The 12,582-nt window shown below is 47.1% G+C and overlaps 1 protein-coding gene across 4 annotated transcripts in view; it reads right to left on the reverse strand.

The window, feature by feature from the left end:
* Positions 1 to 12,582, reverse strand: part of JARID2 (jumonji and AT-rich interaction domain containing 2) — a 153,719-nt gene that overhangs the window by 51,622 nt on the left and 89,515 nt on the right. For all 4 annotated transcript variants that reach the window (XM_081827650.1, XM_081827652.1, XM_081827651.1 and 1 more), the window contains one exon: positions 334 to 510. In XM_081827650.1, the coding sequence (XP_081683776.1) occupies positions 334 to 510 (177 nt within the window). The remainder of the gene's footprint in view (positions 1 to 333; positions 511 to 12,582) is intronic.

Raw genomic sequence — 12,582 nt, forward strand, 5'->3', positions numbered from 1 at the left:
GATCTTCTTGGCCCATCCCTGTTTAGAGATCATCTCTTCCTCTTCCGAATCCCATTATCTGCAGCTCACTCGGGACTGATCATCGCCTCCACCATGCAAGAATATCCATACCCGTGCCTTAACAATCTGTTCATCTAGAACACACTGGGCTGCACCCACCTCTTTGCCCTGCAAATGCCCAACACCTAGAGAAGTCCCCAGAACTAGCTCTGCCACCCAAAAGCTATGCAGCCTTCATCTTCATCTTCTACCTCGACAGATGACCTACAGCAGCTCTCTCGGCCAGAGCTATGGATTCCAGCATTTTCTACCCCAAATCGAGAGTGGACCTACCATGCCCGTTGTGAACATGCTTGTGGGTTTTTCCTTTCCTGGGGGTTGACTGGCATGAAGATGAAGCATTATTGGCGGCTGCTTTGACGTCTTCCGTCTCATCGTCTTCCTCCTCAACGTCCTCCTCGTCCTGAGAGCTTCCGAAATACACCATGCTGTTGGGCAGCGCAGGAGAACCTGGGGGGTTTGAACGAAGAGGGCTCATCACCACAGGCCTTGGCCCTCGCCCCTTCCAAAGGGGCGCTACACAGGGAGACATTTATTAAGGGACGAACCTAATCTGCCCGAGCAGATAAAACAAAGCTGTTCATCTCTACTGCCACTTTTATTTTTCAAATATCCCCCAGGAAATAAAACTCCATTTGTGTCCTTTCAATGGATTTCATGCAACCCCCCCCCCCCAGTAGGGGGATGATGCCATTCACCAAAAACAACAAATCAAAAATTTTAAATCTCATATGAATAGTCGGGGGGGCGGGGGGGGATGACAACCACCAAGAACTGAATTGAGCAAAGGGGTGGGGCAGGCAGGAATCAGTAAAATTAAAGACAACTAGTTACAATGTCAAGGAGGAGAGAAAGAAACTATTCTGGGTTATGCATTTAACTTACTAGACTTGACATGAATTTAAGGAAATGAATTTAAATATGGAAGACAAACCAAGCAGTAATAACAGGAATATGACACTTCCAGATATAAGGTAACGTTGGTCTTGTATTCACAAAGAGATGAATGACAGACATGGATTCCCCCATTTTTAGTATATGTGCTGCCAAAGCGAGCACAGACATGGATTCCCCCAAATCACAATATATTTGGAAGCTACTTCGATATTATGATCAGGTTAGTAGCACGTATAATTACTAAAATAAATTCCAGCACAAGACTAAACTAACCCACACCCCTCACTCCTTTTACACCTTAACCTTCTGCTCATGTTTTCATTTCTGAATTTAAGATAAAGCAGTAACACCAGAAGATAAGCTCAATATTAAAAAGAAGCACAATATAGTTCTTCTTTATCAGACAATGACAATTTAGAAGATCCCTCAACTCATGGTTTATTGTTTAGGACCAGAGGCTGCTTAAAATCCAAAGAAAATCCCCCAAATTAATTTCCGGCCACAACTTCAAGCTTCTTAACCGTGAAGTATTTTGGGGAGAGCTACCACCAAGTAGCAGAAGAACTATTAAGCATGAAATATCATTCCTTCTCTCGCCTGCTTTCTGGTGAATGAGCTAACACTCCAGTGTATCAACGATAACACAGGTGACCAATCTGTTCTCCCTCCCAATGGAGATCTCGAACTTCAGACACAAAGGTTAAAATCATCCCTGTCGGGCTGCCAAGCCACATGATCCAACAAGGTTATGGAAATAAATGGGCAACATCAGGGAGAAGTGGTAATCCCAATACCCATCTTGCAGAAATGCAAAGACCACACAGACACCTCCAAGCCCCCTGCTTCCTTCTATTCTTCCTTCCTTCTACTGCATTTTAAAAACCCCAAAAGTTAGGTGGGTCACACCACTGGGTAGAAATGAAACTCCAAAGGGATGTACGTGGCAGAACAGACTTGGCTATGGTCTGAAAAGCCATTACCCTTGCTCGTTTCCTCCCCTTTGATCATTTCCAATTAGAAGCAGGTTTTCAATGGAAGGAAGGTTCTTATAAACCAGGAGCTACAGATGAAGAAAGAAAGGAAAAAAGAAAATGGCTAGCCCTGGGCGCCTGGGTGACTCAGTTGGTTAAGCGACTGCCTTCGGCTCAGGTCATGATCCTGGTGGAGTCCCGGGATCGAGTTCCGCATTGGGCTCCCTGCTTAGCAGGAAGTCTGCTTCTCCCTCTCCCCCCTCTTGTGCTCTCTTTCTCTCTCATTCTCTCAAATAAATAAATAAAATCTTTAAAAAAAAAAAATGGCTAGCCCTATTTCCCCTGGAACAACCTATCTATACTTGTTCTAAAGTGGTTTTAGGATTAGTACAAGAGTGACTAGGAAGAGGGGACCAGCACCCTTCCCAGTTCCCAACTTGGAACCCGCAGTTAGGATTCTCCATTCACAGGTGGGCACAGGGCACGTGCCTCCATCCTCAGTCCAATGACCAATCCTGCTGGATCTTTCATTCCCAAATCTAACTGTATATATTTTAGAAAACTCAGGGCAAACTGTATTTTAGCACTCATGAGGCAGACGGACAGACACAGACATTTCACCAAAGGCTCCAACTCATCCTGGCACAGACCATGACAGAAGGCAACACGTTACGTGTTGTCGGACAGACCTAGCAAGGAACTTCAACGCTTGGAAGTGTGGGGCTCGGTCATCAGATTTCCCTCTTCTGTGAAATGAGAGGTAATGAGGGAAGCATCTCTTCAAGTGCCTCCCAGATAAAATTACCCATGTTGGATTTCTTCTAAAGAAGAGCCTGGGCTCGATCTTGGACTCGTGGACCAGCCCGGGGCAGGGGGAGGGGAGATATGGAGAGAGAGAGAGAGAGTGTGTGTGTGTCAGCAGGGGAAGGGATGTGCTGGTAGGGGATTCACCCCAGCCCCTCCAGCCTTCCAGCCTTCCTGGGTCTCCTTTCCCAACAGGAAACGTAGCAAACTCTGCAACCAAGACCACTGGAGAGTCATATTTTTGGGGGGCATGGTGGTGTAAGACTGATAAAAATGGTCTAGGTTTCAAAGAGAATCTGCTAAAAAAAAAACAGGTACAACTATGAAAAACAAAGAGTTAACTTCCATTTAACAGCATCTGTTGAGGTTTTTTTTTTTTTTTTTTTTTTTAAAGATTCAGACCTTGGATAAGCAGCACAAAGCAACTATCCCATTCCTCATACTCAAGATTTTGAGAATGGGGTGAACATTATGTTCCAGAGAACTAAAATGGAGGAAATGTCTAGACGCATCCAAGCGTTAATATTCCTAAAAGAAAGCACACAGGGTAATTTCTTCCACAACGGCAGCAAATAACCAATCTTTTGAACGTATCTGTTCTAACAGCTTCTCCCCAAATACAAGTAAACTGCTCTAACCTCCCCGGTATTCTAGAAGAAAGTCAGAGGCTAACTAACACAAGGGACAGGTAAGATGTGAAGAACGGAGATGGGGTGTCTCTGAGGGGCATTCTCAAAATCAAACTCCAAACACCACCAAGTCCTGGGGGAGCCGGCTCTGCAGTCGGGGCCGGGAAGGAGGTGATGTGCCTTAAGTTTGGGGGCACAGGGATAAGCGCCCTCACACTAAGAGGCGACTGAGCTTCTAGTCAGGACCACTGACCTCTGGTCTGGACCCAAAGGCGAGCATCATCAAAAAAAGGTAACGAAGCGTTCTCAAACCAGATGGGGAACGGAGAGGCCAGGATGATAAAGAGAAGGAGTACTTCTGAGAGAAGGGTTAAGTGGCTGAAAAAGGCTCAATATTCAATAATAATGAACCTGGGAGTGGGGGCAGGTAATTACTCCAAGGCAAGATGATGCCCTTAGCTCACATCCTCGGCTTGTACCAATTCTCCTCTCTGGCAGGTGCCACTCATTACAAACAACCCGGCTCCTCCTGGGTATGGCCCTTACCATCCTTTAGCCTATGTTCACGAAGCCACTGCCAATCAGTAACCCCGTCCACCAGGAGTGGCCTCGTGAACTGTTAGCTTCTGCCCCAGAAGAACAGACCTCCAGAATTTTTCTCATACCCTTACATTTCACTCACTTTATAGTCCAACTGAAGCAAGCAGAAAACATTAAATCCAACAGGGCCTGGTACTCTGTCACCAGGTGGCTACTGTATGTAATCCCTCCAAGCCCCCTGCTGCTGGCGTGTCCGCTGGCAAAGCTAGCATTCAGATCGAGACAAACCAGGGAAGTGCCAAGAGCAGAAGCTGCGTTTCATTCTCGCAGAGATAAAACCAGTAAAATCATCCCATTACTTCATGCCACACTAAAAATAATCAAGGTGACAGGGAAGAACTGTTATATACTAATACCTGGAGAATAACTATGTAACAACTTCAAATATATAAAAGGAAGCAAAAAGCCTGTAAGGAACCACAACTAGTTAAAGGCATTCACACAGAGCACGTTCATTTCTTAGCCTAGATTCAAGCTCGATTATCTAATTTACAGATTAGTTAAGAGGAAGAGGAATCTGCTAGACAGACAGACAGACACACACACACAAAAGGTGAAGGAAAGGGCATTTTATAAACCCTAAAGCAATCTGGGTTATTTATCGATAGTGAAAACTACCCCACATTCCTCAGGTTAAAAGGGGTGAATGGGTGTATTACATAATCATTCACTACTGATGAAGAGGCCACAAAAAGCTCAATCAGTGTTTAGTATGTGAAAACAGTAGAGCACATACGCTTTTAAAGTTTTCACCAGAAACAGTATGCACCTTATAGATCCTAGTACATAAGCAAGCTTCATCTCTAGACAATTTATTAGGGAAAATTCTTTACTCCAAACAGCCAAGGAGGCAGACTTTGGGAAAGCTCACTGTGGGGCTAACACTCAGGAAAACAGGAACGGAGCTACAGGGAAAGGGAAAACCAGGGACAGGGGGTTGTGTGGTCTCACAACATGAAAAAGCTTCCTCAGAGAGATCCTCCCCTTCCCACAGCAGGACTCACCTACCACCTGCTGCACACCAGTGAAGACTGGGAAAACGAGGGGTCTCCGAGGGGGCTCACAGCCTCCCATTCCGAGCTCTTTCCCCCGGTGTTCTCAGGGTGGTCTCCCCACGCTAAGGGACAAGCGCCATTCACGACGTTAATTAACAACAGAGCGAGGCTGACTCACCACGCAGAATTACATCCTGTCTCCGTTGCAAACTGTAGCTCTAGAGATGTAATCAATGAAAGGTGACAGTTTCGAAAAGACTTACGGAACGTGTGGGGTGTTTGGGGAGGAGCAAGGGAGTTTTTATACCCAGTAAATTATAAAAGTGTATTTAGCGTATACAGTTTTCTCCTAAAATCACAGGCAGATTTTTCTCTTCTGATTATTCAAGTGCATTAGCAAATGTGGAAAAAAAAAAATCTGAACTTGGATCAGATAAGTGGAATCCGGAGTACAGAATGCCTGTGCGCTTTGCCAAAGCCGTATTTCATTACTTTTCAGAATTAGCTGGCAATGTCTCCACAATATTTACTGAAGTGAAAACCAAATGTTTTCATCTGGACAAAAATCAAACTGTGGTATGTTACAACCACAACAGAAATCATTTTAATCCAAAAGCTTGCTTTCTCTAATTTGGGCTGTGGTTTCTATAAAATTGGATTCTTCTCTATGAATCATAATCATGAACACATACATACAAGCCCTCCTTCCCATTATCTTCCCTCCCCCAACCAGTTCTTTATCTTAACAAGCTAAACATAGCTCCATTCTATTTTGGGAAGACCCTACAGGGATTCCCTGCATGCGGTCATTGAGCAGGGGAGTCCACTTCTGTAGCTTGACCTAATAAACCCAGCCGGCCCACCGGGTTGGCATTTTCACGATTGGCCTTTCAGGTTATACAAACAGAATGAAAAGCAGTCGGGCCCTACTATCCTACGAGGAAATTTTAAAACAAAAGAGTGAACTGGTAGGGGCCAGGCTGGGGGCTAGAGGGATAGCTGTCTGCGGATTTCCTGAGTTAGCGGAAAGCTCCAATCGTTGACACGGGAGAGTCACAGAAAAATGCAGCTGCCAACTGCCTTGGGTCATTCACCTAACTATGGACGTACCACATACTCATCTTACCCCCCCCCCCCACAGGGAAACACAAAGTGCCCTGTAAGGCTGTGGGACAGCTAGGACACAGCGAACGGCGGGGTCTCCTGGTCTCTTCCAGGTCGGCCTTTATAATTTACCTGGGAAGAAGAACTGACAAAAGGAGTTCCCCAACTTCATCCACCTCCGTGGGCCCTAAGATTATTTGCCATACCCAGCCTCTCTGTGTGTTTTCTTTAGAGTGATCCACATTCGTGCCTTTAATGATTTATCTGCATAACATCAAGAGAAAATTAGTATCACCTGTTCTAAAGGAACGGTAATTAAAATTATGGTAAAATTTAAAGACGCTCAGCTAAAGCCATCTCTGGCACCACCAGGTGTACGTGCAGGAGGTCGTGGGGAATAGCCCGCCAGGCCAGAGGCCAAATTCAAAGGCAGCCCCTAATTCCTTATGGGATAAGGAGCTGCCTGTGCGACCCCTGCCCCATCCTGGGACTGCTCCTTCTTTATGTATGTGCCAATCCAAATCACTGAACGAGACCCTCCATGGAATCCCAAAATCTAGAAGGAAGCGTCAGCAGTCACGTGCTTCTTTGTTGTGAGACTCGTCTGCCTGTCTGTACAGTGAGGATGAGGTCTTCAGCTGTAACAACTGTGATGACCCCAAAGGGTGTAAGGTCATGTACGCAAAAGCACCGTAAGTTAGCTCTCACTGGAGCGGTATTAGGTTAACACTTGGTTTCAGTGACAAAGACTCAGGACTATAACATCAGCCTGTCAGGTAACTTCACACAGGTAGGAGCAAAAGCAATTTCCCATCTGCTTTCCTAAACGGGGAAGGCAAGCAGGTTGAGAAGAAGAATGGGGGGGTGGCGGGGAAGAGAGGAGAAGACCCTCCCCTTACAGTCTTTCCCAGGTTTCTTATCTATACCCATGGCTTAAAACATACACAAATACACACCCAGTCGAATGCAACGAGGGCTCTCTGGCTCTTCCTCAAAAACCACACGATCACACCACAGAACAGCTAGGATGGCCTCCTCTGAACCTCACTTCTACCCATCAAGCTCAGAAGTGGAAACAAGTTAGAAAGTAGCTTTATCAAGCTCACAGGCCACTCTGTGAACATGGCCAAAGTCTGTGCTCTCTTCATCATGCAAAGCGTCCACAAATCCTAACAGACGCTGAACGCTGAAGGCAGGGTCACCTTGCCTGGGGGACACGCATACTGTGAAAATTAATAAAGGGAGACCGCATTAGAGTTGGGAGGCTAGAGAGGGGAGCCAGGACACCATCAATGCAAATTACAGGAAGAAGTGTCCATTTTCAGGCCCCAACAGAAGAACGGGCAACGGGAAAGAGTCATCAATTATAGGCCCCAACAGGGAAAGAGACACACTGCATCTCCTGGAAGAAATCGACCACCCCTGCTACTCAGCCCCTGAGAAATGGTCAGCACCCTGAACTCTTCACTTTTCTCCAATGCACTCTGACTCACAATAACCCCTTCCTGACTCCCTCCTCCACAAAACGTTCCTCTTTGTTGGGTTTGCCAGATGGCATGCTGTGCTCTGTATGCCCAAACTGCAATTTCCTGCTGTCCCCCAAAGAAGTCCATTTTTGCTGGTAAAATAACTGAGTTTTATTTTTAAGGTTAACAATACCAAGGACTTTAGTGGTCTCAGAATAATGCTGCCCCAGCAGCCAGCAACATGCTCACCAGCAATCAAAACAGGATTGTCCCGACTAAAAGTACCCCCGCCCCCCATCTACCTTCTCTAAATGGATTTCAGAATCTCTAGAAACTAAGAAGGCCAGAGACCATTGTGAGGAATACCACGGACTCTGTGCCAGGCGCAGGTGGTGGGGGAAGAGGGAGCCTGCTTTATCTTCAGGGAGGGCAAAGCCTGGTCAGAGGCTGGTTGGCCTGGAACAGGGTCAGTCCTCGGAGCAAAAGGTCTTGGAATCTTAACAACTGATCAAGGTCACAGAGCAATTAAAAGGGATCCATCCTTCCCCTCCCTCAGCGCTGAAGAACTCCATGGTTTCATATTTCTTCCTAACTAGCCTGTTAAACTATCCTGGCAAATAAATCGCTTGCCCAGCAGAACTCAGCCACGTAACACAGACTCAATTGGAAAACCAAGCATATAAAGGCTGGTCTATCTGGAGAAAAGAGAAGGTGGTCCCTTTGGCCCTCGAGGCGGTGAGAGTATAATTTTGGATCCTACTTCTCTCTGCTACCACTCTCAAAAATTAAGATGCAACACCTCTCAGAAGGAGCCATCAAAAAAAAGAGTTGTGTACCACTGTGGCATTGGCCTTTCTCCCCAAAGATCCCATCTAATGTAACAGCATTCCCATTTTGCTCAACGAAGTTCATTATTAGCGCTGAAGTGTTCCTTGCAATCGGAGGATTGCTTAATTGCTTTCTAGCAGGTTAATCCCCTTTCATTCTGTGACCTCTAAACCACCCCAGGCTTTCTGCATTTGCCCTACTTACAAATGATCGTCCTCAATACCCAAAGTCAGTCCTCTATCTATGTATGCTCTCCTTGTCAATAAGGAGGGCAAAGGGCTTTAGACAATCAGCTCCCCGGCAGGCAGGCTACCTGCAATCTTGGCTATTCTGCTGGTCTTTTGGAAGGTTCCTTCCTAAATCTCAAATCCTGCCTTATCTCTGGGATGACCACCAAGGGCACTGGGGGGGCCTACTGAATGCCCAGGAGCTTTAGTTTGACCCCGCAGCAAGCGGCGGGGGCGGGGAGCGGCACAGACACCCCCTACGCATCTTACAAATGAGGAAACAGGCTTATTGCAGATTGAGTCACCTGCCAGAGATAGGAGATTCTAGGCCTTGGGCCTGGATGCTTCAATAACCGACCCCCACCCGGGGGGGTGGAGGGAGGGGGGCCTTTCTGCAGCCTCAAGCCATTTTCCACCGAGCCGCCAGCCAGGATCACCTTTTGAATGGCCCGGGCATGGTAAATCACCTTGTCAGCTGCAGAACCCCAGTGGGGCCCAAGTATCTAGCCCAAGGCCCGCAGGAGTGGACAACACAGCTCACTTCCCCGCTGCATCCACTTGGGGCCTCCCAAACAACACACCAACCCATACCTCGGCAGGGGCCTGCCCCCCTCCCCTTCCACAAAGCCAGCTCAAGTGCTCCTTCCTTTGCATGGCTGTCCCAGGCACTTCCTTCCGGCTTGTGTGCCGTGCACACATACCTCTACCCTGGCACCTTCCACATGTTTGCTGTGAGCCTCTCAACTTTCCTGTTCCTCATCTCTGTCTTCTAGGTGTCTAGCATATAAAAAGGGTTCCACAGAGGCCTGCCGAATTAATTAGCAACTGAATGACAGCTGATCACTGAAGATTCTCTAAGACTCTAGAAACAAAAGGCAGGCAAATCCCCAAACAGAAAGCCCTGCTTTGCACAAAGGCGGACAGTGCTGTTCCTTTACCGAGAATACCGCCCCCCGCCGCCCCCCAAAGAGTTCGCTGTAATCCGCAGGTCTGTGGCACCCACCATCATGAGAACCGAAAGCATGTGTGTGTGTGTGTGTGTGAACCTAAAGCGTGTATGTGTGTGTGTGTGTGTGTGTTTTTCAGGAATCCCCTCTGGGAATCCCCCTTGTTTGCAGTGCCCCATAAAGAGAAAAATGTAAATAAGACAATCATTTAACCTGCCACTGCTCTACTGTGCTGAGCTTTTTAATCTGTTAATAATCACAGTCAGAACAAAGGGAGGAAGACCCAGCTCATTAAGAATAACGAGAACAGGGGCGCCTGGGTGGCTCAGTCATTAGGCGTCTGCCTTCGGCTCAGGTCATGATCCCAGGGTCCTGGGATCGAGCCCCACATCGGCCTCCCGGCTCGGCGGGGAGTCTGCTTCTCCCTCTGACCCTCCCCACTCTCATGTGCTCTCTCTCTCTCATTCTCTCTCTGTCAAATAAATAAATCTTAAAAAAAAAAAAAAAAAAGAAGAATGAGAACAGTGACAGAGCAACAGTACCAGCCACTGGGCGCAGCTTATTGACACACGGCCCCCTCGGAGGGGACCAGGCAAAGATACTAATTACGCCTCCGGCAGGAGACATGTGGACCCCCTTCAAAGTAGCTACTTAAAGATAAATACACTGCAGGCAAACACTTCAAGCCCCGCTGCACTATTCTTTCCATGTTCTGTTCCTTTAGAAATTTTAGGTCATGATCTTAAATAGGGAAGGAGAGCGAGCGCGTCCCTTGCCGAGCCGAACTGAAAGGTCTCTGAGGGCCCGGAAGCAGATTTTTTAAACCACTAAGGTTTCTGAACCCTGACTGGCTGGCTGGTATGTTTACATATATACACTAATCCCAGTGTTATTAATGGCACGGAGACTCCCCACCCCCCCCATCCCCCCCATCCCCCAAGGTTTTCGTTCAAACTACCTGATGGAAGTGTGGGGAGAAGGCAATGGTCTTGGGATCTCGGGATGCTGTGAATGGATAATCCATTTGATGTGACTCATTACTTCTGCAACCAGACTCTCCTCCTCTAAATAAGAAGCTTTTTAAAGGCTGATTTTTACCCCTAACAGCGCCCGCCGTCACCCAAGACGGACGGGGGGACGGGGCTCTTTATGCAGAACCTAGAGTGTGGCGGGGGGGGGGACGGGGGGGGGGACGGACTCTGACAAGCTGTGGTTTGGAATCCGCAACCCAAGAAGAAAGCGCTAGAATGCAGGTGTAAGGATGTTACAGTTGTTACCGTCGCATTCCCGGCTGCCAACTTTGGAGAAGATGGGGAGGCAAGGCAAAGACGTAACCAGGGACGTGCGTCAGCAGCAGCTGATACCAGAAAGTCAGAAATACGTCTGAGCACAAACAAGGAATCTGCTAAGTGATGAGGCACCCACAAAATGGAACTGGTGTTTATGGGATACTGCTAGGCAAGAAAACCAGACTACACGAATAAACATCAAATGCAGTGACTTTGGGAGAGAGGTGGGGTTCGCGGAGGGGGCGGGGGGGGGGGACACACGTATAACACATACACACACACACGGAAGGCTTGGGAATATTTTCATCACAGAGGTGGTTACCAGTGGTCGTCTCTGGGAGACCAGGGGGAAGGTATTTTGGATTATTATTTTGCCTACTAGCCCCATCTTTTCTGCTGGCGTTCCCTAGAGAAACATGGAATACTTTCCTGACCAAAAAAAAGTTGAACACTGTATTTTTCTTAATTTCAAATACTAAGAAAATTACTGAAGTACCACCACAGCAGGATCTGTTTAACCCTTGTCCACATCAAACTAGGAGTTTTAATTGGCTCAGGCAACAACGTTTTCAACTACGCCATCCCCATGCCCCCAGATCCACCCCATTTCCAGGACTGGGAAGGTACCATAGAGGAATCACCTATCATTTGGGGCTTTTGTAGCCAAATCAGGTTAAGCATTTCTGACCTCACAAAAACATGATTTTTTAGAAAATAAAGCTAAAGATGACACAGACTTTTTTTTAATGCCTCCGGTCAAAAAATTACAGGAAAAAGAGTGCAATATTGTGTGTCAAACCCATCCTGTTTATCAGCTAAAACCAAATAACAAAACCTATTTTATTGCCTGGCTCATAAACACAGAAATAAATTTCCAAAGCTCAGAGCATTTTTACACAATTGCTTTAAACACCTCCTGGACTTCACTTAATTCAAACCTTTGTTCCATCTGACAATGCAAAGTAAATTGTGGTGACCTTCAGACATGGTTCTCTTTTATCAGGAGCCTTGAAACGTCCATTACAGCCGGGGACTGGGTAACGTTTCCCCTAGATGCCATTTACCTAAGCAATCAGCATGCCTCTCTCAGCAAGGTCCTTCTCAATCTCCCAAACCACAGAGGGATTTTAAAAAAAATAATGCATATACAGGTACACACGGCACAAATCCCGCTCTAAAAAATGAGTCGTATCCACTCCACGGTAAAGACATTCCTAACTAAATTCAGTTCTCAACAGCCAATTTTCTGGCATCCTAATGGAACAAGATCAGTGAAGCCTTTCCCTAAAGAAAAGTAAATAGGAGTCATGGCTCCAGGTTAAATCTGGCTTCGAATGCACTAAGATGCCACGTGTGACCAAAGGCACAAAAGCGGAGCTCCCCCACCCCTGAACTTTATTTACCTGAACCACCTTGCTGCTGAGGGCCCAGTTAACCCTTTCAGAGACTGCTTTAATTCAAATTCCTTCCTCCCAGCACCTCGTCCCACGGTCTCTCCATTACGGATGACAGCCCAGCACGGCTCACTGGTCATGCTCCCCACTCTTTCCTTCACAGACACCCCAGTGTGCAAGCCTCTCGTGTTGGTCTCTCACACATTCCTCTCTCTCTTCACCCTCGACCCCTGGGATCCCTAGAATCTCAGCAGGGAGCTCTGCAAAACCTAATGGAGATGAGCCACCTGCCTCATCTCCCCTCGGTCCAGGCCAAGCGATGTCCGGCTGCTAGGCTGCTAACTGAAATTACTCCCCTTCGTGTCTCGAGA

This window comes from Leptonychotes weddellii, chromosome 8 (assembly GCF_054177405.1).
Source record: "Leptonychotes weddellii isolate Sample4059 chromosome 8, ASM5417740v2, whole genome shotgun sequence".
NCBI lineage: Eukaryota > Metazoa > Chordata > Mammalia > Carnivora > Phocidae > Leptonychotes > Leptonychotes weddellii.